The sequence below is a fragment of the Plectropomus leopardus genome, chromosome 9 (genome assembly GCF_008729295.1).
Source record: "Plectropomus leopardus isolate mb chromosome 9, YSFRI_Pleo_2.0, whole genome shotgun sequence".
In the NCBI taxonomy this organism is placed as follows: domain Eukaryota; kingdom Metazoa; phylum Chordata; class Actinopteri; order Perciformes; family Serranidae; genus Plectropomus; species Plectropomus leopardus.
The window spans coordinates 15,614,932-15,642,049 of record NC_056471.1 but is presented as its reverse complement, the minus strand read 5'-3'; the positions used below and the strand labels follow the sequence as shown (position 1 = coordinate 15,642,049).

The 27,118-nt window shown below is 40.5% G+C and overlaps 1 protein-coding gene across 2 annotated transcripts in view; it reads left to right on the top strand.

Moving 5' to 3' along the window:
- The window catches only part of adamts2a (ADAM metallopeptidase with thrombospondin type 1 motif, 2a), a 143,959-nt gene that overhangs the window by 57,766 nt on the left and 59,075 nt on the right, over positions 1-27,118 (top strand). For both annotated transcript variants that reach the window (XM_042493311.1, XM_042493310.1), the window contains exon 3: positions 8,517-8,691. In XM_042493311.1, the coding sequence (XP_042349245.1) occupies positions 8,517-8,691 (175 nt within the window). The remainder of the gene's footprint in view (positions 1-8,516; positions 8,692-27,118) is intronic.

Below are 27,118 nucleotides of genomic sequence, written 5' to 3'. Positions count from 1 at the left end.
AGAAGGTTTAAAGTCTGGGATGAGCAAAAATAAGTATGTGTTCTGAGATTGTCACATCACAGAAAAACGTGTTATTAACTGCAGAGCTAAATTTGAATGTTTGAAAAAATGACAAGAATATAAAATTAGGTTTCGGGGCATCCAGTAACGCACCTGGTTAAGCGGGCAGCCCACCTACAAAGCCTATGTCCATGCTGCAGCGATAGCGGGTTTATTCCAACCCACGGCCCTTGGCTGATTGCCATCCTCTCTCCCTCCTCCTCTCATGCTATACCTGCCCTACCTAATAAAAGCCAAAAAATCCTGAAAAAATGTGAAAAAGGAGCAGCATTCTCTGCTCTGAGACGCTGAGGTTGTTACCGCTGTAGGCGTTAAACTGAGGAATAATACATTGACATTCTTTTGTAAGCCCTTAGCCCAGAAGTACAAAGCACACACACCCCAAGCCGACTAATAAAAATACCACTGCGACAATTCGGACTTGTTAGCCGCTAACCCAGTAGTGAAGCACACATACCGTGAGCTCAGGAATGAGTTAGCAGTTAACTTAGCACAAAATCTGACGAATGAGTGAGTCGCTGTTCATTGTAAAAGGTGGAAAACTCGCTGTCCACACAGAGGGGTGAACAAAACGACACCAATGCTATGCGTTAGGTTTTATTTAGTGGGAGGGCTATGTTAAGGAGGGGTCACTATATCATCAAGCCATGATTTCAGGCCTGCCCAAAAAATGGCGAAAAACTGTTTAACAGTCTAACAGCTGAAACACGCGCACGTCTCGTAGGCAAGGCGGAGTTTTTTACTTTCTGCACGGACTCCGTCTTTGTCATTGCCACCAGCTTCACTGTGTGTGTATAGAGTTTTGGTTGTGTTGTTTGTGGAAGGTTTGGAAGCGTATGATATTAACCGGATCCTTTTAACAACAGGCTGCAATGATGTAATATATTTATAAGTGAAATTCTCTGCTACATTTTATTGCCTCTGGTTCAATGAGGTGTTCATTTTGTCATTTTTACAATCATTTTAAATCAATTTTTACACAGGTCTGTGTAGTTTTAACCTGTTGCAGTACTGCACTTAGAGATAAAAAATAGACTAGAAAATATGAAATGGCTGTGCGAGCGCGGCTGTGTTGCAGCTTCAGATGATCATAATGGATGTGCTCAGCTGAGGGCATGCTGTAAGAGACATGCCACATCCCAAGTATTTTGGCCATAACTCCACAATTTCCTCCTCTATAGTTCACAAGTAGCCTATTTTCTTTTTTTTATGTACATTGTGTTAAGAAATATATCTCCGATTTTACCCGGACTTTATGTATGACGAGGCTGTCCTTCTTTCATGTGTTTATATTTGATGCATTTTGTTTGCTACATCGGATTTAATCTCCTTCTCATCACATAGCCATGATTAACATAATTGGGTGATCGCCTCACTCTTCAGGACATTAAGCAAATAATTGAATTTACTAAATGAATCTGTCTTAATAGTTAACTCTAATTATAGTTCTCTTCCCGCTCCTCTTGCTCTCTAAAGGAGTAAAGCAGCAGAGAGGAAAGGTTCACCAAGGATTATATAGTCATAAATTTAGCTTCCTTGAATGTTTTGAATCGCTTTGCATTACGCCGACTTCATAAATTTCAGATAAATCTACCTTTTTTTTGTCAGAGCCATATCCATAATCCAAACACAAATCTTGGCTTTCTCAGCGCTTAGCAAGGAAGCATAAAGGTACAATTTGCTGCTGATGCGATTAAATAAAACACCATTAATATTTACAGTGACGTGTCCTCTTAAGCGCTCCCTCTGAAGTGTGTCTAATTTTTCAAATCAGCCTTACTATTGTACAAGCCTGATTCTCTTATGACTCAAAGGGTGAATGAATTGGAGGGTTACACAGTATGAGTGAGTCACTATCAAAGCTATAATTGTGCATGGATTTGTGTGTGTGTGTGTGTGTGTGTGTGTGTGTGTGTGTGTGTGTGTGTGTGAGACTGTCTGCCCTGCCTGCCTGCCTGTGGATGCATGTGTGCAACTGTGTGTGAAGTTAGCCAGCGTAGCAGGGTTATGAATCAGATCAAATGTGCGCATACACACCCATATAGTGACATCAGATCAAACACACACACTCTCACACACTGCTTGTGGTGTACTGAGCTGAAGGGCCCTGGCCGGGTGTGACTTTGATCCTCACCACAACATCCGCTCTTTTGCTCTAATACTGCTTTTCTGCTGCTCGTCTGTCTCACGTGCCCCTCAGGACACTTACCCTGGACTTGAGTTACTCCTTTCAGATCTTCAAATAGAGCTTGGTGCGCCTTCAAACACGGAGGATCCTCCTGCTGTAACTGGACACTCAGTGTGTAGGATCCAGATTTGGAGCCTGCAGATGGGCTGCAGGTCTCAGAGGGAGGGTTGTGGTTAGTGTCAGCATCTCAGTGGCCACATGAGAGTTAATAATAACGCAATTGTATGAACTAAAATTGTAAACAGTATAGGTTGGGTACAGATATGGGTGTTTTCTTTGATAATGAGCCAATGTGATTATTTTGGTGCAGGCTAATCTCTTGCACAGCTGTCTTTAATCTGGATGACAAATTACTCAGGTGTAATTTGCATCATTATTCCCTGGGAATGAGATTTACTCAAGGAAGTCTTTAAATTGATTGAAATATGAACTGAAATAGATCAGACAGCTCACCAGTAAGACATCCTTCTAGCTTTGTCTTTGTTTGTTAATATGAGTGTTTGCAAAGCAGCAAAGTCATAGCATTTTGACAGCATTAATAACAATGTACGCGTTTCAACTTTGGCTTTCTTCAACATCAGAATAAAACAAAACCTAAATTTGAAATGTGGCATTGATCCATGTGACTCAGGTTGAGCAGGTTGATTTAAATTGTGGATAAAGTGGTTTTTAAGACATGACAGAGCATCTACTGTTATAAGTTTAAGTCAAAGCCATGAGGCAGTATGGGTGTGATTGGACTGGGGCAGTAAAATTCTCATATAAGTTGATCATAAAGGGTCTAAAAGAGATCGGGCCATAAAATAACACAGTCCAGTGGTATCTTGCCATGCAGGTAATTCTAAGACTTCACAACCCACCCCAGAACATTTGAGATGAGTTGAGTAGTGTTTGTAGCACTCAAAGCATTAAACAGTAACATTTGAAAACATCAAGAGCAGTATTTCCTGCCAGAACAAAATGTCCCTGTTACTCCAAACAACACAGACTTAGCTACGCATACTTTTAATTGGAAATTTTTATCTTCTTTTTAAGTTTGATTTCCTAAACACTTTTTTACAGTATAATTTTGGCATTGTTAATGCAGAAACCATGATACTTAGATGCAAATGTTTCCATCATTATTATTATTGTTTACAGTATTGCCTCCAGTATATGCAGATGATCAGATGTTGTGGTGACAAGGAGACACATACCCAGAAACATGGAAATCTATAACAGAAATCCATATGAACCAGAGACTTAGCCAGAAACCTTTCAGCCAAATGTGCAGTGATACTTCCTGTGCATGATGTGAAAATCCTTAAGAATCAATGAAGATGATGATGAGATGCAGAAAGCAACTGTGTCAGATTTAAGTGTCTCGTGAGGGGAGTGGAGCTAATAAGCTAAATTTTAACACGTCAAACCTAATAAAACATCTTCAGGCTCATCACCCAAAGGAGCACAATGAATTTACTGTAATAAGAGAACAAGCAGCCAGCGAGGCAGCTGATGCCACAGCGATCCCTGAACTGCCAAGTTATAGAATGAAAATGCTAAATATATTGCAATTATGGAAGCAATTCATAGCAGTAGATGAGGAACCACTTGGAAGGAAAAACATGAGATTCTGTCGTCTCCTGTTTCACTTTGACACAGTCGACCAGTTGAACTAAGTCGATGGTCTCTTAATCACTGTAGAAAATATATAGAAATATAAATTCAAGTAAGTGCATGATGTCTTTTTGAGAATACAGTTTGAAACAATGTTGTAGAAGACAGCTCTCTGCATTGATGGATTTGATTCAAGAATCAATCACATATAAAAAGTGGTGCGAGTGTTTGACCATCAACCAGAGATGTAACCAAGTACAAATAAATCATTTAGATATGATCAAATGGTGTGCTTCAAACAGACACAAACATCATTTACAATTTTGCAGTTGTTTTTGTCACTATCATTCACTTTACACAACTAGCCAGAAACATCGCACCGCTACGGTTGCCAGGGTAAGGACATTTTTAGACAATTTGATAAACTCATGACAACACTGGTGTTACCGATTACACTGAAGAAGAAAAGATATTCACCAGTAATGCTCAATATCTCTGGATGGCTTACTTTGATCTATGACGTTAGATCTTTATATCTTCCCCTTACTTTGAACCAAATGAACGCTGAGAAGGCTGGTCTAAACCCAGATATTGCCAAATAGGTACTTTTGCTTTTTGCTCTGACAACAAATCAGCTGCCATCGTCTTGGCGGTCAACTGTCCTCTCCTGCATACCCTCCTGCTGTGATTTTTCTGCTGTACAAAGCAGATTCCTTCAGTTTATAATTCATTGTTGTCCAACTAAGTATTGATAGCACACTTATTATTTTACTAATTAGATTAGATTAGATTAGATTAGATTAGATTATAATGTGATGTATGTGGGTGCTGATACATTAAAGTTGATTAAATATGTTTTATTCCTTTTTTTAAAAAAAGTTTAAACAATAGTGGCAGTGGTGGGGAAGTTATGTATTTGATGTGTAGCAGTGTATGCCTGAACTTTGTACAAGCCCATTAATGCTGACTAGTACCACTGCTGAGTCGAGACATACACAACAGACAGACGTCATACACTCACTGCTAGAATAAGTGAAAATCAGCCTATACAGTAATTGACATTGAGGATAAAATCCCAGAAATGTGTTTAAGGCATCTCAAAAGTCATCAGAATCAGACTTTTTTATGCCTCCCCGTCGGCGATAGCTGAGGCCAGGAATGCTCAACAATGCCTGGGGAAATTTTTTCAACTTTTCCACAATAATTCACTTGGACTCAACGATGAGCTGACCAGATTTTGGTGGTCATAGATCAAAGGTCAAGGTCACTGTGACTTCATCAGTCTCATTCTTGTGATTGTGATATCTGAAGGTGGCTTTGATGGAGTTTCCTCAAAAACTCGTCCACTTGGACTCAAGAGTGAACTGATTAGAATCTGGTGGTCGTAGTTCAAAGGTCAGCGTCATGGTGACCTCATGCAGCATGCTTTTGGCCATAACTCAAGAAACATTGGTGTCCACCTTGAAACTGTGCTGATTTTATAGATATTCTGTACATTCTGAGTGGTGAATGGAGGATTACAGCCGCGTGGTGGGATATCTGGTTTCCCCTTCGTATGACAAATACAGGCTAACAAAAAAGAAGCTTCCTACCAAACAGTATTTCTTTTGGGATAAAGTTTAGCCCAGGTGTTGTCACTTCAGTGCCTGGATCTATCACGATCTTGTGTGACTTGACAGTAGATAGTAGATAGAAAGTAATAAACTGAAGTTAGGGGATGAGAGAGTGGGAGAGAAGTTTTACACAGTTTCCACAGTAGTTAGACTTTTTTGTTTGTTTGTCATTTTTTTTCTGAGATCTTGTTCAGCTACAGTTCAGTCTTCATTTGATTAAATTATGTAAGACAGAAACTTTGCATTACACCCCTTCTAACAATGTGCCATCATGCTTGATCTTTACATGTAGCTTATCTCCATGTGGCCCTTAACCCCATCTTTGTCTAACCCAACTGGTGTTGCCACATTGAGGCTGCTGGTGTACTGCCGATGAATCTCAATTTCTTCGTTGTTCTGGACACAGTGTTTGGACAAGCCTCCCTCGTAATCCCCTCGACTAGGACTTGGCTGCTCCTGCTTTAGAGGAGATGAAGACAATGCTTCACACTATGGAAATGTGTGCAGACGCTTTGATGCTTTATTCACTTCGGCTTTTCAAAAGGACGCGTCCAGTTCTTCGGCTCCCTCACACCTTCCCCTCTCTCTAACCCTCCGCCCCCACTATGCCGGCTCCGATCGATCCAACCATGTCTCCCAGTCCCACATGTCATCTTTTTTCTTTGACACAGCTCTCCTCTCCCCACTGCTTGGTATTCTAGAGTGGGAATGCATGCACCATCGCAGATCCATCAGCTCCAATCGGAATGCCGCACCACGGCTCAGGGAAATGGAGGGATGAGAAGGGAGAGAGAGGTGGATGGAGAAAGAGGAGGGTGGGGTGGGAGGGAGGGAGAGTGAGAGGGCAGGTCAGTGGCTTGTCGACATCCTTCCGGGACCAAAGCTTCAGACTGACAGGGAGAGAGAGCGAGAACAAGAGAGAGGAATGGAAGAGAATTAGCGTAAAGGCAAGAAAAAGAGCGCCTTTTCAATCTGAGGGGCCACTTTTGTTAATATCCATTTCCTTTCAAATGAGCCTCTCTGAGGAATTCAAGGAGCGTACGCGTTCTTATACTCCACTTCCTTTAGTGCTCAAACAATAAGAATATAATAGATTTCCAGGTTGCAGGTGCTGTCTTAAATTAAAACATCATTTTTATAATGCTCAGGCTCCATGCAGATAATGTAGACGTGGCCAAATGACTTCTCATGACCACACCTCGCACAGCGGGCCCCAAAGAAATAATGCACATTGTTGTTGTTGTTTTATTCTATCCATGCAAAGTTAAATAAATGGTATTTATAGGAGGTTGAGACAGCTCAGCTCACTGCAACTGATAAAACTTCCCAACTTTTAGACAATGGTTAGAGTCTGTCCTCTGCTTAACTCCCAGCCTCTACTGACCAGCTTGTGAGTAGCTGCTCAGGAGACGAAACTTCAATCAGCAGCTAAAGCAACTCAGATTAAGCTAGCAAACTTTCTGTTTCTATCATTTCACAGGTTGGACCCAGCATGGCTAGCTACCAGTCTGCTGTGACATCCCACTGTGGGGTTTTTGGTGGCTGAAATCAAGTTGTATAGCCGCTGACTGAAGATCCGCCTCAGCAGATGCTGCCAGCTTTCCTCCCCTCGAAGTAGTTTATAGCGGCGGAAAGTGAAGTGCGAGGGCCCAGGGTGACTTGCTAGCTAATTCTTGTCTAATTGATTTAATAAACAGAGTGAGATAGAGTTGGGCAGGCAGGGGCTGAATAAATGCGCTGCGCATAGCTCTACAATGAAACAGTATTTGGTAAATTGATGTATGGGAAACACGGGGTTACAGTATTTGATGAAGCACATACATTTGAGCTGCAGGAGAAGGGTGTATTTTCAAATTCTGCATTTTCTCTTTTCTTCCAGAAAACTGCTTACTCCAGCTTTAACCATCTTTATCTTTACTTTAGATAATGTGTTCATATTTGTTTTGACAGCTTAACTGTATTCCTGTCATTATGTGGAGTGCCTGTAGGCCCATGTCTTTTACAATAAAATTCATTTTACTTCAGGCTATAGTTTAAAAGTGATGTATATATTCTCCCACACATGTAAAAGACTAATACAGACAGCCATCTGTAGCCAGTCATTGTGCCCCTGGGTGGGATTTCTGTCTTTCAGTAAAACTGTGCAGTACAGTTCAAACACAGCTTTTCATCACACATTCCTTTGTAATGTACACTGTATTTTTTTTTACCATAAGCTCACTTTCCTCTCTTCAGCTTGCTCATCATGCTTTCCTTCTCCTGTCAGAGCGGAGGGTGAAGCAGACAAGCGCTGATCGTATCGATGTTGTCTCTCTTCTTCATTTATCACTCTCTTTCTATTGCGCTCTCCCTCTCCAAAGCCTTCCCATCCTCTCTGTGTGTTCTCCCCCATGGCTTTCTTCTACAGCAGTGCGTTGCCTTGGTAATTACCAGTTGTCTTAAACAGACAGATGGAATAAGAGAGAGTGACGGGCAATTTTCCCAGTGCTTGTTTTCCCCATTTATGTGCACGCAACTCCGTTTTGCGTGTGTGTTCTGTATGCATGCTTTTTAACTTCTCGCCATCTCATGCACAGTCTCTTCCTCCTCTCCATCCTTTTCCACACTCTCTCCTTGTGAGTTTGTGCACATCACGTGTGTATGCGTGAGTGTGCGTGCATGTGGCAGACATGGGGAATTACCTGACAGAATGTGTTAGTCCAGGACGGGAGTGGGACAGTCTCATCTCCTGCTGTTGTGTTGGCCATTTTAGATGCCAGGTGTCACTCTGGACCTCTGTAGGGCCTCAGGAGGGATCACTGCTGTCCCCTCCTCTTGTCTTCTCCTAGCATGCCCCTAAAACAACAGTGGAGTCAGGAAAATGGCTATTTCTGTCTCTCACCTGACTGGGCAAGAGAGGACGCAAAGCATGGATAGAGAGGAGAGGGAGAGGCAAACGAGGGAGGAGCAGATGCTGGGTGTTATGTGGTTATGTGAGCGTCTGACACGCATTAACATGATGTCAGAGTTCACCTACGCGTATTCATGTCATCCAATTAATTTTCCACGCTCTCTTTCAGGCTGGTATGATCAGGATGGAGCAAGAAGAGTTTTTTATCGAGCCAGTGGAGGGGGGCGATGGAGTGATAGAAGAGGAGGAGGAGGGAGGAGGAGGAAGGACACACATCGTCTATCGCTCTTCAGCCGTAAAGAAAGTGCCCATCAGCAGCACGGCAGCAGACTTCCACTCCAGAGGTCAGTCTGTGGCTCCAACTGTGCCATCCTCCTTTTTCACACACCCTTCCCTGAATGCTGCACACTTCGGATCTGTGCTCTATTTATCTCATCTTTACTTGACATGTGGAAATTAATTTGATGACACTAACTGCAAGCCAAGTCCCTGATATATTTCAAACCTACATAAATATCTGTCTATTTTGAAATACAAGACAGGCTATACTCCTCTTTTATCTTAAACAATTCCCCCCTCATACATGCTTGCTTGTATAATCATATCAAACTATTGCATGCAAAGACAGCAAGTCACAGTATGAGCGTACCCTGCTGTCAAAAAGATAACACCTACACACACTCAAACACATCCTCCTGTCACTGCACTAATTTTCCAGTGAGAAAGGAGCGACATATGGAGCTGCACGTGTTTGATTGGTAAGGTAGCGCCCCTCTGTATCTTTTATAGAATTATACGCTGCCTTGGCTGCCTCCATAATCAACAGCTGGCACTCAAGTCTTTTGTTTCTTGTCGTGTCTGCCTCCATTTTCCACTCTACAGATGAAATAAATGAAGTGAAACAACAAGACGGGCTATTATTTTTAGTGGAAGCATAATACTTAGAGGTTGACACAGCACGTCGGCTCTGGGATAAGAGGAAGGGAAGACAAATATGCATTGAAATAGGCTCTAATACTCAAGGTCTGAACAGTATCACGCAAGGCAAATTATATTTTTCATCATAAGAATTCATCTATCCATCGGTTTTATCGTGTTACTCTTGAATACTTTTTCCTTACAATGAAATGAGAAAAGCAAAATGTGGCCTTTAACCAGTTAAAAGAGGTTGTTCAACTTGCCTCAAGGTGATGTCACATGACTGATAAAAGTGTATGCTCCTGTGTTTTTACTTTACCTTTTAGATAAAGAATACAGATAAAGAGACATTTTAATGAATTTAGAAATGGAGACTACGCAAACATTCACTATTTTCTATAAACCAAAGGGACAGGCAGAATTCTCAGTCTAATGTTTCGGATGCTGCTGTGTTTTTAGTTTAAAAATTGGAGAGAAATTAACAACAGCAGCTACCAAGCTGACATGTTCTCCTGATGCTAGCATGTAGCTATGTAGCAGTGTATGTAATGTAAATTGTGTGTATGTACACACTTGCAGTAGTGTGCCTGAAGAAGATGAGCATATAAATAATGCTGTCATGACCTGAGGTCAGCTCGTCTAGAACATAGAGAAAACAGAGCAACAGAGTTAAAAAAAAATCACCTGAGGCTTCACAAGGATCACTTTTACATATGCTGACTCATTATTTGAAACTTTCGCCATGTTTAATATAAACATCCATATTGTAACAATATATGTATTTAACTAAAGAAGGAAAAGCATAATAAAAAGGCTTTTTACATTTTTAGATAACACCCTGCTCATATTATGCATCTATTTATCAATATTTGCCAATAAATAAATACATTTCTGCTTTTTAAAAAAAAGTCAAAATCCAATAGTGCTTTCTTCCTGTAAAACAAAATATGGCATGTGCTTACTTAAACTAGTCCCAGCCAGTTTCAATTATTAATAACAAAAGATCCATCCTTGAACCACCCTGCACCTTTAAGCTACATAGAGCGGAGATTAAGCTACCTAGCTTGCAACAGCATTTTACTTAACTGTGTTTGTTTCCCTAAAACACCGTGGTTACTGGCCCTCTCGCTAGTTTCTCACTTTGATGAAGTGGTTTTTGACAGCAGCAGATTATGCACAAGGCATTTTACAGTGGACTATTTCAGCAAGTGTCATTCACATACGACAGACTTTGTCCCTCTCTCCCTGTCAAATACTAGTATCCCGTCAGCTTTACACTGTCTGGGCCTCACTGTTATGACACAACCCCTTAATTAAAAATCAAATTCCTCCTAGAGTTATATCCTACCTTACTGTCCTGTTTCAATAGGTCACAATACTAAATCTAGACACTCTCACAATGCTGTTTCATCTGGACTTTAATAGTTTTATTATTGATTAAGTGATTTTCTTTTTTGGTGAGAAAAAGTGCTCATTATTATCCTGTATGCCAAAAATCTTAATGTTGATCAAAACAGAAGTGCAAAGAAAAAGAAAAGGAAGAAAAATGATCAGAATAGAGGATATTCAGTCTTATCAACTGTACAGTCAGGACTTTGGTTTGCTGGGAAAAATAATACTACAATGCATGCCTCAAGCTTGTGTCAGTAGAAGTGGCTGCCCAATCATCGTGATTGATCTGATGCCTGCAAGTCAATCAATTGTGACCCTGACCAGTGCAGGAATCTTCACCTCCACTAATCACCAAAGCAAAAATATTCTAATAGAATCAAGTCTCCCATGTCGTACAAGAAAGAGTCGAAGCGCTTTATAACAAGCGTATCGCAACACATGAGATCTGCGTCTTCCTATTCTGAGCCGTTGACTCAAGAATGTCTAATAATATACAGAGAGAGAGAGAGAGAGAGTTTCCATAGGAACACCCAGTGAGGACAGACTGCATTAGAGTAACACAGATCTGCTCCCACTGTTACTGATACCTGGCAGTACATCCACATACACACACACACACGCATGTGAGCACAAGTACGCTGAAAAAACCTATACAGAAAGTTACACACATGTACAGGATGTAACCACATGCAGCTTACACAACTCCCTTGATCATACATTTACACTTCTGAAAACACATACAGACACGCAGACACACACGCGCACACACACAACACGCCTCACTGCTCCTTGTTGCCTTTGAATCTTTCTTTCTAATGAAGAGTGGGGTGCAGATCAATAGCGTAGGATAGAACAGGCCACAGTGTGTGTGTGTGTGTGTGTGTGTGTGTGTGTGTGCGCGCGCGCGTGCACGCATGCGTGCGCACGCGTGCATGTATGGCGTGGGCATGAGTTCTGTGGTCGTCTGGCTTTGAGTGCTGGGATTTTCAAGGCCAAGCAGACAGACTGACTGACTGACTGACAGACGAGCAGGCATGTGCTGCTCCCTGTAGCATTTGATGTGGATCTCTCTCTCTGTTTCTCTTCTCCTTCTTCCTTTTTATCTTAGCTATTCTAGACCACAACATTATGTAAACACAGGTTTACCTTCCAGTTGTTACATCATATCACTGTAATATCACAACCACGTGGACACATAGAAAGAACGCTACGGATCCTGCTGCCTTCTTTCCCCCTCCATCCTTCACTTAAAACCAAATCCTCCCCTTTTTCTCCCCTGACATGGTCTTTCTCAGACAATCACTCCTCCGGTCGATCAATCAGGGTCATTAGCGAATTAATTAATAATCAATCAATCATTTCTGGAGATCTCCCCTGCCAAGCCGTCTTAATTCACAGCCCATTATTGAATGTTGGACTCATTTCCTGCTTAAAGACAGAGGGAAGGAAGTTATATTTAGCAACGTAATAGAAGAGCTCAAGAACGAGAGAAAGAGAGATGAAGAAGGAGGCGAGATTGATCGGTTTCTTACACTATAAGCTGAGAAGGTGTGAATCAATGTCCTAAGTGGAGAGAGCAAGCTTTATTATTAATGTGGCACATTTGTCAATTAATTGCGGTGGTGATAGAAAACGAAGGATTGCCATTCATTTTTTTCATGCTGGGCGGACAGAGCTCCATCCTTCAATATGTCTTTTCTTCGGCCCTAACAGTTCCATTTTATCTCTCTCATATCTGAGGTTTTCATCAATGTCTTTCTGTTCTGCTAATTTTACTTCCCTTTCTTCCCATTTTTTCCTCTGGGTTTTAGCTTCCCTTCCACTGTAAAATCTGACAAGTTGAGTGTGTTTTGACCTATTGCCTTGAAAAATGTAAGTAATTATAACTATGGATCTTAATAAATGTGTACTTTCTATCAAATTGTTAACTTTACCTGAAATTTAGTAATATTTACTTAATTTTGTTGCGTTGTTGAAATTTAGAAATGACAAGTTTAATTAAATCAATCTTTTTAAAGTTAAGCAACCTCAGCAAACTAATTATGCTGTGCTATATATCTGTATGCTGCAGGTTACAAACTAGTCAATCATATCTGTATATTAAAATGTAAAAATGTTAACAAAACAGAACTCACTGGCAAAATCCTCTTTGATATGATCAAGTTAAGTCAGACTAATGTGGTTTACTGAAGCTGCTAACACTTAGAAAGAACAAGGTGATTTCACTTGTCATTTGTAAGTTGCAAGAACTTCACAAATTAAGTAAATACAGCTAAATTTCAAGTAAACTTAACACCTTGAAATAAAGCAAATGTAAAGCAAGATTTACTTTTTCAAGGCCGTTTCTGTCTGTTTCCAGGATTATTTTACGTGAGATCAACTTGTCAGATTTTACAGTGTGCCGCAAACAAACTCTTTGTTTCTGCAGGCATGTTGGGTTTTTTTTCTGAGGCTGGACAGTGAGGGTGGGGATTGGTATTTTGTCTAGCGGGACTGGACTGCCTGTGTGGGTGTGTTGCTATAACTGTGTGTAGTATACAAGCATGTGCATGCGTGCCAATGCAGTGTTGGGTCCAGGGTACTGAGACATGCCCAAACAGATGGACTACCAGAGGGCTTTTTCCCATAATCCCCCTCACCTAGTCTTCTACCCGGACTTAACTCCCACGTAAATATTATACATAAAAAGTCACAATTTTTCTCTGTTTTACAAGACATCTTGTCTTGCTTTTTTCTTGTCTCGTGACACCTTTCAGTGCTATACAAGCATCGTGTTACACTGTTGCATGTTATATTTTGCCAGCATATCATTCAGCTCACGTACAAAATGAAGTCCTTTGCAGCTGACTTGTTTTCATTGACATTTCAAAGATCTGTATTGTTCCCAAGGCAGAGGGGCTCCCTGTTGAGTCTGGGGCAAAGTGATTGCAATTAGCTGGTGGACTGACACTGGGCGGAGGAGTGAGGCAGCTACACAGGACCCCATGCATCTGCACAAAGCCAGCGTTTGTTTTACCCCTCAGGCGCTGCTGCTGTTGTATGTTTTGTGCTGTACTGTATTGTGCTTTACTGCTCTGGGCTGATATGAGCTGTTTGTCTGGTCGCTGTTGTTGTGTCGGTCGGTGTATGCCACGTCGCACAGCACCGATACAGTGACGCGTCAGCTTTGAACTGAGCTGAGTGGAAATTGGAGGGGGTCAGACAGAGGCCAGTGGTGCTAGTCACTGAAGCTTAATGTCTGCCTCTCACATCCTGAAAATGAAGGGGGTCTCCCTCGAGAAACCACTCTCTTTCTGTCTGTCTCTCTCTCTCACCCCCTGCTCTGTCTCTGTCTCTGCTGGTGTGACACAAGGATAGTCATATGGTGCAAGGGTTTTAAGAGGAGACTCGTGACTAAGCACTTAGAGATGTCAGTGCACACACACACACACACCCCACACCCCACACACACACACACACACACACACACGCACACACACACATAACTCATAAATGGCCTGAACTCATCTTCAGTATGTAACAGGGAGTCCCAGCAGACACTTTGCAGTACAGCGTGCCTCTTGTTGAAATCCCAAATAGCCACCTGAAAACCCCGGAAAGGTGACATCTGATGTCCTTATAAGGCTTATTTAAAGGTATACTGTGCAGGAATTGTGGGTCATTTTTTCGTAAATACCATTGCTAGCATAAATGAGTACCCAGATTCTGAATTATTTAATGAGCTTTGTCCACTTGGTGTTTCTTCTTGCTATATTCATGGTTTTTCTGGCACTTGCTCTCGGCTGGTTGCTGCTTATGGCGTGACACCCAGTCACTTGTGGCGGGACCTGTCCTAAACTCAGCAACACAAGAAGGAGAAAATACAGTGGGTTATAAGTGATGATTGAGATGGATTAGTTTTGTATGAGTCTACATTGTTTTCAGAAAGATCCCGCATAATACGTCTTGAAGAGATGTGTGAGGAGGAACATCCCTCAGATTATACAAACTTTTTTGGGAAGAAAATGAAGGTTAACAGTAAATTATTACCAAAAATGTTGTTTGTAAACATTGTCTACCTCAACTTTGACCTATTCTCCTGGCCGTAGTTATGCAACAGTTTTCCCTTTGAGAAATACTGACTTTGTGGTGTGCTCACTTCTGTTTTACCTCCCAAAAAAAGTGATTTAGTTAAAAGGATATTGTAATGATTTTCAGCCAGCTTTCTGTCAAAGCAATGTGGGTAGTATGTTTAGATGAACTGTGGGAAACCTCCCTCTATTTAACCAGTGCCCAGATATCCCTCTTTCCCTCCTGGCAAAACTTCTTCAAATGGCATAAATTATGTCATTTGGAGGAGTTTAGCTGGCTCTCGGGACTGTTGCTCAAATTACAGGCTGTTCTTCCGCATTTTCATATTGCCCGCCAACCACCACAAACCCTACTGCCGCCATCTCATACTCAAAGAGTATACAGCTGAGCAAGACACACACCTGCCTCTCTCTCTGTCTCTCAAACTCGGACATGATCAGTAAACTAGGCAGCACCTAGATTGAATATTACTACGCTGCTCTTTTCTAGTCTAAAATGTTTTCAGAAACGTATTTTCATGCCCCGTTTTGCCATAATGCAGAGTTTGTGAATAGGAGGTGAGCGCTACTCCTGCCTGCACAGTTAAAAAAAGAAGCCAAATTAAGGATATCAAATGGTAAAACTTAGCCACAATGATCAAATGTGAACCAAGATTCAGTAAGTTGCATATGTCTCACCTCAAAAGTTTTGAGAAACATATTTTAGATTACCGTTTAACTGTAATACGAGATCTGGCCAGCCGCCGTTGTTTTACGTGGATTATTTCACATTACGTCAGGCGCACAGAGTTCTGGTAATTGTAGGTTTTCTACCTCTTGAGCAAAAGCATCCTTTTTCTCTGGAAATGTGGTGGTTATTTCAAGAGCATTTGCATCTTTTTACTGTATAGATAGCCTCATTTTATGTGAGGGCCTTCTTTATATCAGTGAAATAGTTCTTCATTGGTATACTATGCAGGACTGCTGGTTACTTTCTGTAAACACACATGGCAACATAAAGTGGAAGTAAAAGCCGAACCCAGATTCACTCCTGTTTGTCATTTCGCCTCACTATAGTTGTGTCTTTACGGTGCTGTGTCTCTCCAGTGCCTGCCACTTACAGTCTGGCACCTGGTCAGTTTCTTTTTATAAAGCCACCTGAGGACTGTGGGGGCCCTTAAACATCCCAAACAGAGAATAAAGGAAGAAGATAGGAAAGTAAATACAGAGGGCAGAGTCTCTGCAGAAAAATACACTGCCACACACTTTTAGTGGGTCATAAGTGATTACTATTGTAAGAGTCTATACATTGTTTAAGGAAAATCCTATATAGTATACCTTTAATGTAACTATCCTGTGTGGTTTTCAGACCTCTACGTTGTAATAATCAGGGAATTTCCTATATTCACTATTAGGTAGATTGCATTCAAACATCATTTTCCTAAAAATGCCTCTCATCTTTTTTGTAAAACCCAAAAATGTTTCTTCCCTTTTCCATTACCTTGCCAAGTTCCTTGAACAACATATTCCCATTTCAGCACACTCTCCCATTCGCCCACAGGCAAAATTGTCTGTCTGAGCCCTTGTGTGAATCAAATTAGTGTCAGTCTGTCCTAAGTGTCTTTAGGCTGCTGTTTTAAGCTTTAAAACCAGTAGTTTATAAGGGAATTCCTTCACCCTATATACTCTATGTAAATAATGTCATCTGCCAAGGTTTGTCTGAGGCTGAGTATTTTTAGTACAAAAAAACCCCAAAGCTTTACAGAATTTGGAAACTTCAGTGAACCATTATAGCGTGGATAAATATGGGTTGTCCAACATTTAAGTATACCGTATTCAGGAAAAGAAGGTGTTAAATAGGAAAACATTCAGTCAAGACTTACATCCACTGCGAGAAAAGTTAATTCAAGTGTCTAACTTTTTTCTGTAGCCCACCACAACCCCTGAAAAAATGTTGTTTTCAAATTGTTTTGCACTGGTTCTAAATTACAACCTATTTTATCTAAGCTTATCGAAGGCATTTGTTGTCCCGAATGTACTGGCCTACTACTGGGGTACTAAATACTGGTCTTAGATCAGCCGGTTGTTCAGTACTGGCCACACTGTAGCAGCAGCTGTTGCTGATTTCAGTTCAGCAGAGCAGCGGCGCCACATTCTGTTTCACAGCTTGCATTATATATGGAACATGTGTTAACATGTTGTTTATGTATGTAATAATGTGTAATGCCATATAATAATATGGGTGTTATACTGGGCAGCAGGGATCCACTTTAGATCAGCAGTGTCTGCATACCTGCATTAACACGCGCACATGCAGCCAAGCAGAAACATACACACACAGAAGAACAAACACATACACAGGTGCAAAAATACTCTCACGTGCGCACACACACACACACACACACACACACAAAGATACAGTATATATGTGGGAATGAGTGCTGGCCCAGGTGTGCCTCTGGGAGGAAATTACAGTGTTAGGAAGGGAAGTATTTCAGCAGCCAGCTGCTTCCTCTCTCCCTCTCTGTGGCCACTGGCTCTATCCCTGCAGAGCACGACTGGCTTTTTACCACACTCAGCATGTGTGTGTGTGTGTGTGTGTGTGTGTGTGCGTGTGCATGGGCGCGCACAGTCATGCTTCTCTGCATGTATGCGTGTGCTCCTTTGCAGGTTTTTTTTCTTGCCTGTTTCACTCATGACAGACTGACAGCTTTTGCTGCGTCCACCGGTGTGTATGTGTGTATGTTGTGCGTGTGCTTGCACCGCGTCCCTTTGTGTGTGTTCTCCCTCTGGATCGTCTGACTCCTCACCTGCTAGTAAGCTCCCAGCAGGCCCTCCATTGAGCCATCACTCACTGTGCCACAGCGCTGCCTTTAAACAGAGCAGGACTCCTGGGATAATAGCAGGGTGCGGCCGACCTCTGCTCCAGTCTCCAGCCAGCGCTGCTGCACTGAGCCACACACAGTCTGTGTGTGTCTGTGTGTGGGTTTTCGTCTGTCTGTTAGACAAAGAGAGAGTGAGGAGAGGATGAGGTGGAGGAGAAGGGAAGCCTTGGAGGGATAAAGAGGTATAGTGTTATTACAGCCTCAGTGATTGTGAGAGCGTCACTATAATCATGGTGATCATAGTGTTTTGACAAGATTAACACTGCGCCTTAGTGCCGCCTCTGATGTGGTGTTCATATTTTCAGTACCAGACTCCTAATGTTGAATTCATGCTACATAGCTACGTGCTTGCCCTTTTATTTTTATATGTATTATGAGCAATGATCATCCTACATGACTAGGATTCAGGTTGTGATTAGCAAAGTGGTGGTTCCCAATCTGGGGTCAGGACCCCTCAAGAGGTTGGAGGATGACTACCTTACGTGCGCCCAAGGAGATGCTTTTCAGCCTTTTAGGCAATAAATATTTGTTTTGTGCAGTGTTAAGAAGGCCAGCCTCTTTGATATATTGCTACACTGTAATTTTGAGGCAGTTGTAGCTGGCTGCATATGATTGTTAACTTGCAGTTATGTGATAGTGTATCTCAGGCGATGTTGCAGAGTACCACAAGAGTAATGTAATGAGCAGTGTAGCAAAGAACTTTCTACACAGAGCAATTAAGCACAGTATTGCATTATGCTTTTAAAAAGTAACAAGTCATTTGTAATTCTTTACTTTTTTTGAGTAAAGACACTGGTACCAAGTGTGCATTAGTAGTAGTAGTAATAGTCAGGAGGAAAATAGGGGCGTGGATGTCAGTTTGGTAGATGCATGTGTAATCTGCAGTTTGTGTCCAGCCACAGACCTGCAATTAATGCCCAACTCCTAACTCTTAACCTGTTTCCCGGACTTCTGTGGATTCTTAAAAAGTCTTAGAAGGCATTAAATTAAATCATTATGCTCTAATTGGTATGAAAATGTCTTTTAAATGTCTTAAAAATGCTCAGACATGGGAATTAATATTTTATGAGTCGTTTCATTTCTGACGTTTAAAATGTCAAAAAAAAGGGTAACAATTTTTTTTTTAATCAAAATCCCAAATCCCTGCTCTTACACTCGTCATGATGGGAATTAAGGCAGTGGAATCCCACAAACAAAAATTGCCAAGAAAACTCACCAACAAATGCCAGGTATTTCACAGTCCTAAACAGATCTTACTTTTTCACTGGACCAGAATGTTAAGTAACAATAACCATTTGTGCAAAATTGTCGGTAACTTTAAGTATAAAATGTTGGTTCGTGGTTTTGTAAAATTGGTCTTAAATTTCATTGGGGTAAAGTCTCAAAAACTGTTAAATCTAACTTGCTTTGAGCCGTAGGAACCATGTGTTATGCCTATAATCTTTTCCTAAACCTAACTACGTGACTTTAAGAATATTAAAAATATTGTGGACATTAAAAATATTTTTTTTAAAAATATTGTCATTGGTTGCTAATAAAATGAATAGGAATATAAGTATAAATACAGTAAAGTTTCACCTTTTCAAAACTTTAATGTGAGATTGGTCACACAATGTAAAGATTAAGTTTTTAGGGGTAGTGTATTTAGAGTGTGTGTGATGACGTTAGAAAACCTATTCAGGCATTATAATTGGATCATACAGCTGTCAAGACTTTTTTCTTTGCACATTTCAAATTTTAAATTCCAAAAGCAAAATGTATGTGCCTGCAGGTGCTGGACCATGAAAGTGCAGAGATAAGATAGTATTGTAATTTGATGTATGTAGGCTAAAATGCAGGGCTCACACACAGCAGCAGGTACAACTGTGACTACAATTACGTGCAGCAGACCTCCCTGGAGGTGGCCACTGTTCTGTGTTAGCATCAGTTATGTAACCAGCCAACCTAAGGGACAGAAGCTCATGGAAGATGAGATGGCGTGTGACTTCCTTCCTCCCACTACTGTCACAATGCTGCAAACACACTCTGTACACATGCACACACACACGTACACACATGCTGTGTTAAATCTGGCGCTCCTCAGAGAAGTGTGGGAGCCACTGCCATCGCTGAATAAGCTTCCTTGATATGCGCGCTTGAGCAGGAAAATGTGACATTGGGCCTCATGCAAGAAACAATATATGAACAAATTTATTCATATTTTTTCTTGTATCCACGATTTGTTTCTTTTTTTGTTTGTACGTCAAACAACATTTTACGAGTGGTCAAGATTACACATAAAATGGCCCCCAAATTGTTTCACATTTTAGGAACATTTAAAATATGCATAAATACCATTTAATCAAATTTAGATTATGTTTTACGGTAATTACAATCGTTTGATTATTAAATTTCAGGGAAAAAAAGAAAGAAAGAAATACTATTATACTTGGTCTACTGATCCCAATTACTGTAATCTCAGTTACTGTGCATCCCTCTGATGACCAGTGCTGGAATGTAACTAAATACATTTACTCAAGTACTTTACTTGAGCACAGATCTGAGGAACATTACGTTACTTGAATATTTTCATCTAATGCCACTTTCCAATTCTACCCTGTTACACTTTACAGGGAAATATTGCACTTTTTACTCCACTATTATCATTAGTTAACTACTTTACAAATTAAGATTTGTGCTCACAAACCATATGATAATATACAAGAGCAGCTAAAACAGAAACAAAATTAGTCGCCAAATCAGAAAATTAACTGGCAACTATTTTTATAATCATGTGAGTCATTTTTCATGCAAAAAATTCTTCTTATGTATACTTAATGTATGAGGTATTGTTGATTTTTCTCTTAATTATTTGAATTATCTTGATTAATTAAATTTATTTAAATCTTTTTGCATGCAAGACTTAAGATCAAGTGGGATTCAGCATTGAGCATTCCCGGGTAAAAGCAGATTTGGATGGTGAAGAGCCTTTTGTGCAGTTGACCTCTCTTATATTTTCTCTTACAGAAAAATTAAGAGAGACTTTAAGAGAAATGTAAGAGAATGATGCTGCATGAGGCCCATTGTTTCTTTAAGTTAAAGCTTCTACACAGTATGAGCACCCACTCGCTGAAGCACCATGTAGGTTATTGTAGTAATGTGTGTGTAAAGCGGATGTAACGCTGATTCAGAGGTTAATGGAGCCTCTCATGTGAATGAGGCTTACATCGCTCTGGAGACCCAAGTAAATTCACCGCTATTACAGCAGTTTTCTCATTCTGAGCATCTTGTTTGTTGTGTGTGCAGCGTGCACAGCAGTCATCTCCTTCAGTGACGAGTAAACATGTTCCTCAAGTGCAGAAGCAGTAGAGTCAGTGGAAGTGTGTGGTTTTGTCCTTTTAGTCGTATGTGTCTGTGGTAAAATCTGTATGGCCGTGATATATGTGTATTTTGTTGACCACTCTCTCAAAGCAAAAACACAAAATTACAAAAATATGAAAAAAATTACTGAATAATCCCCTTGCATTTTTTTTTTAGCTTTCAACCATATCACATGATCCTCATCAGTAAACATTTGTTCAGTTGTAATGGATGCTGTTTATCCATAGTAATTGTGGGACTTGATACGTTACAGTTGCTGTGAAAAAAGATAATTATAATAAAGAAGAAATAAAAGGTTAGTAAAATTATTTTACTTTAACATAAATAAATAGCATAATACTTTTATAATCTTTTTATATTTATACACATAATACACATTTTTTAAAATAATTTTACTAACTTTTTATTTCTTCTTTATTATAATTATCTTTTTTCACAGCAACTGTACGTATCAAGTTTTCCCCCTCGGAACAATAACGTTTTTCTGAATTGGATGTAATTGTAATTGCAATAGCTTCTCATTCATCATGTCAACAGATTCATCCCCATAACAACCAAGTAAACTGATGTGTGTGATGTGTTACATATATATATATATATATATATACATATATTCACAAACAAACAGACAGAATATGCTGCTATTTGTTTACACAATGGCGACAAAAGCTCAGACGTCCATGTACTCAGAATGAAATTGTCAAAGTGGAGTGTGCGCCTCATGGCTGCTGTCTGATTAGCAGAGTGATGTGTGGTGGTGGGAGTTTGTTAGGCTGCAGTTCATTTGCCGCTGCGCACCCAAGGGAAGTTTAATTGAATAAAACACAGCTCTGTGCTTCTTCATTCAACGATGGCTATAATACTAGCCATGAGCATCAAGGAGAGACTAGTTCACAGCTCAGACAATCAGCTGGTTAAAAATGGGTAGGTATGGTTTTATTTTAAATGTGATGAAGAACCTTCTGGATCTCTCTATGTCAGAGAGAGGGCAGGTGGGAAGGAGAAATCCAATCATCTCCATCTTCGTTTGTCATCAGTTCTTTGCTTCCACTGAGCTGGCTGATATGTCTTGTAGCATTAGTCTGATGTGTTCAGATTTAGCTCAAATAAAAGTGGAGAATGGCGGTAGAGATCAGAGGATGGAGAGAGGGAGAAGAAAACAAGGCCCGCTTAGCAGGAGCTGAAAATACACTTGTGTCGTTCTGTTTACTGCTCCTGATGAACCGGAGTGGCTGTCAAACCCAGACGGGTCATGTGGTTGTCCGTACACTGTTGATCCCTGACCCTTTAATAGTGTGTGCTTGTGTGGCGTAATTACAGTAACACGGTGATGGTAGGAGGCAAACTGCGGGCTTGGTTATTAGTCTTCATTTTTCAAGGCTACAATAATCTAATGATATTTTTTAATTGTGTTTTCTTTGCTTCGCAGGCTCTGTTCACACCCTGTGTATTGTGGCCACGGCAACATGATTTAGTTCCTCTCGGGTGGTTGGAAGGCCATGCAGGGTAATGCACGGCATTTTATCCATAATTGGATACCATAATTAATTGCAAAAATAGAATGCATGGCAATTTCATTTAAAATACGTACAGTTTATTATAGCAAATTACCCTTAATATAACTGCAAAATTCAATATTACATCACAGCCAAATTTGAGTTTGAAGAACTACATACAATAAGATTACAAGCCCAAAGGTTTGTGTGGTGCAGTGTGGCTGTGTGTGTGTGTGTGTGTGTGTGTGTGTGTGTGTGTGTGTGTGTGTGCGTGCGTGCTTGCATGCGTGTGTTTGTGTACTGTGTAGGTGTTTATTTACCTATAATTGAATCAAAAGAAAGAATCAAAAAGATAATGCTGGCCTCAGGAGAAAAGCCCTCCTTGGATGCGACCCCAAAGCAGAAGGATGGTTCGTTCTAATAACTACCTCCATGTGCAACTGCAAAGAATTTACACAGTAGAATGGATTACCTCAGTTTGACAAATCCCAGTAGCTATCCCAGTTTATATGTTTCCATACTACTTATTTGCTTTGCCAAATATGCTTTGGATGACACATTGCTGCACTGGATCACCCTAAATGTCTTTGAATTAAAGAAGTGTGACATTCCTAAACTTGTTCGGTGGTTGAGCATACAAAGTTTCAGTCCTGTTGCCAAAACACTTGGTTAAAGTTAAAGTATGTGTCATTTATTTGTCCTGCGTGCTTACTTTTTACAATATTTTCTTTGAGTTTCTGAAACATAACCATGAAAACATGAATCATAAAAAGAACGCAGAGGCCGAGTGCTCAATCAGCTTAACATGCAGTAACCTTAAGGTGCACTTGTAGAAAAGAAAAAAAAAAAATACCGTCCACGGAAAAGAAAATGTTCCTCAGGCACTCTTAGGCAGAGCAAGGACAAAAGGTGTATTAAAAACCTTTTATGTAGTCAGGCATATTAGTTATGCTTTAGTTGCCAGGAGCAGCAATGAAATACATTGACAGTGAACAGTTTGCAGTATAAATGTTTCCTTGTTATGCTGGCATTACATTACACAAATTCTATTTGATAGTGCAAGTTTTGGTAATGCAACGCTGATAATCTCATAATAACCACATCAAAAGCTACATAAATCAGATCAGGGTCAGTTTGAAGTGTTAGTTTTACTCCACTGGGACAGCCAGACGGGAGGGGTCATCTGTTTTAGAGTGTTCAGTTTGTTCCGCTCTGCGTCTGACGAGTGTGTAATTGATATAATTGAGCCACTGGTTTACACAGTCAGTCGAAAGTGACTGTGGAAGCCCTTTGCTTTTATGTAATGTGACCTCTGCAGCTGTGGTCACAATCATGCTGAGACAATTAAAGAGCACACCGGCATGTCTTCTCTGCCACGCTCTCTGCGTGTGTGTGTTGTCACAGAGCAGCTTATGTGCATCTCTACCTCTCCTGCCATATGTGTCGTCCTGCAGCCATGCGAGGGAGATAGATCATCCTCCACAGCAGATGTGCTGACGGAAGAGAAAAGTTACTTCCCTGGCATATTATCCACGTTCCCCCTGTGATCCTTCCCTTTCTCCAGACTTCCTCCCATCGCTCAGAACTATGGGAGATTTCTGAAAAGATTCCCAATCATGCTGATAAACCCCAGTGTTCTGGCTTGTGTTCATCTATGTGTGTGTGTGTGTGTGTCTCTTCTACTTTTACCCTGCTCATACACAGAAGCTAACCCCTCCCTTTGCTTTCTTCTTTGACCTCTATTCCTTGTCTATTTCTTCCTGTCCTCCCTCACTTTATTGACCCATCCGTGCCATCTCTTTTCTTTCTTTTTCCTCTTTGCTTGCCCTTTCTTCTCCACTTCCTCACTTTTAGAGAACGAATTAAAGTCCCTTTATGTAGCAATTCAATTCGCTTTGATGCCCACCAAAGGTCTCTGCATGCAGCACCACTGTCGCAAAATACACATAACGCTGTTACGCCTCCCCCTCATAGACAATGTGCATTTGTTGACAAGCTGAGGGATGCAGAGCTGGCAAAGACGTTGTGAGAGGCCAAAGAACCATTTTGAAAGACAATGTACAGTGATATTACTGGACTTTTCTGTCCTGAAACAGTCAAAGTCTGCACAACCACTGCACATAAACTCTGACAAGTAGTATGCATTGCTAACATATCAGTGGACAGTAATGTTGTGCTGCTAACAGCAGGCTGTAACATGCTACCTGCTAATCCTCTGTCCAGGTAGGCTGAATGGGTTTACGATGAAAAAATAACGAGTCGATAACTATAATAATACAGCCATTAACAAAAAAAATGCAACAAATTAGACATAAAGATTGTAAAAAAGCATATTACTCACCTGTCCAACAGCAATATAGCTAGTTCGGTGTTGGACTTGCAGTTTACTGTTTTGCAAAGCTCTTGCCAACGTGTAAAAGCCAGTCCAATATTTACTAGACTATTTTCCAACAGTCTGGCCTCTTGCTCAGTCAGTCTCTATTTTTCTCGTCCTAGCTTCCTCCGTCACCATCTTTTTTTCTGTCTCTCAGCCTCAGCCATTGTATCAAATTACAGAGACAAGATAACTGGCTTTTTTTTTTGTACTTTCTTTATTGTACACAGGATCATCTACAAAAATGCATACAGATACAAAGGAGCTAACTGGCTTGATGTAGTGTAATAAAGACATACACACTTCTCACAAAAGAACTGCAACCCACTTGGCACGCTACATAATGCTGAAAGCAGGCGACTGGGTCGCTCTGTAGGGATGGAGTTGACCCCATTCTCCCTGTTGAAAGTTAGTGTGCTATTAGATTGACTATGAAACTGCTATTTTGAGGTGGGAAAGTTACATAATGTTGCTTTACCACTGGCCTTAAAAGCAATTTTTGTTTCATCTTTGACCAGCATTACTGCTGGCTGTGGTCAGAAGTATGTTCTGTTGAACCTGTGACTTCATTGAACAGTGTGCTGTTCACACCTTTCTGTGTCACTACAGCAAGGTGTGAAGTTAAAGGGACAGTTAACCCCCAGAAAAGATGTTGCCCTGTAATTTAAGGGGGTGGAGTAACAGGCAGCATCATTGATTTTTCACAGATGCACTTGACTGAGTTGAGTAAAAAATTGCTACTGTTGCCTTGAACACACAGACTGAGACCAGGATCAAAACTTCCTACAAAAAAATCAACTGCATCTATTTGCTAACTAAAAGAAATGTATTAAAGTACATGTATCATTTCCTTTGAATCCCTTATGGATGCGGAGCAGAGGCATCCTTAGGCCCATGTGTCTGAGGCTTCTGCTCTGAATGTTTTATGAATAGCCCTGAATCTAAATATATAGGCTTTATATAATAAAAAAAAGAATAGGTCTAATTAATAAGAAAAACAGCCCCAGATCTAGTAATCTATACATATTATTAACATAAATACATACATTTAACTATTTTCCTAACTCTAGGCAATATGTTTTTAATGTTAGCATTTGTGAAGTATTCTCTACTCGATACTTTTATTAACAACTACTAATATTTCTCATAACAATTCATGATTAAGCTGGATCGTAATAAAAACATTTTTTTTTTTAGAGTAAATAAGGTGCCAGATTGTATAAAACAGCTTCAAAATAAAGCTGGGCTGAGCCCCCAATTTCCTCAAATTCCAGAAACGCCCCTGGTGCAAAGGCAATTTTAATCCAGTGCAGGAATGGCAGACTAATTTTCTTCCAGCTCTGGCCATCCTTAACACTGTATGTTATTGTATTGTGCACTGTATGTTATTATATCACTGATGAAATATCTGGTAAAATGTAGGAGCAAAGTGTTTGTGAGCAGCAGATGTCAATATCTGCAATGCGACGCATCCCTCCTCTGGTGTAGACAGGAAATTAAAAGACAAAACAAAGGAGTTGAAGCACTTCTGTTTAGCTGAAATGCATTCGGTCAATATCAAGAGGAAATTGCAGAGCTCAAATACATTAAATGGTAGTTGCTAAAAAAAATACCAACCATAAATAGTGTCAAAAACGGGGTTTGATGAAATGAGGGATCATAACTTTGAGTCAAACTTTAATCTTTTCACTCCTTCCCCCATTTTTTCCTGCCCCTGAATCCCCTCTGGCCTCCCTGCTGTAATGACTTTGCGCCAGGTTTGAGATCACAGCGTGTCTGACTATGCAAAGAATGACTCACATAAAGTACAGCACGGGCCAAGTTCAGTTCTGGCTCCTGTTCTTCCACGTTTCCTCCCACTACGTCTCCCTGCATTTGAATTCTTGTATGGCATCGATATCACTAGAGCGTAGTAGATGTAGACTTTCTCCTAACTCTACTTTGACTCATATTTCATCACTTACTTTTGGAATGTTAAGCGAAATAATCATGCATACCTTGGATGTTTGCAGTGCGTTTTGAATCCGTGTCCTGCAGTGTCTCTTACATATGCAGCTTGTTGTCTTTGGAGATGAACAAATAATAAGTCAGCACAGATTTCAAAGGTTGCTCTTATTAGGCAGATAAACAAGATAGACGACAGAAATGGGATAGTGAGTAGCGAGTGAGCAGAGGACAGAGGAGAAGCATAAAGAGAGATGAGGAGATGAGAGGCAAATTGCCTTCTTGTTAAACTCCTTGTCACTCCAGTTCAAACCTCAGAGGCTCAAGATCATGGCAGGACTATCTGTAATTTA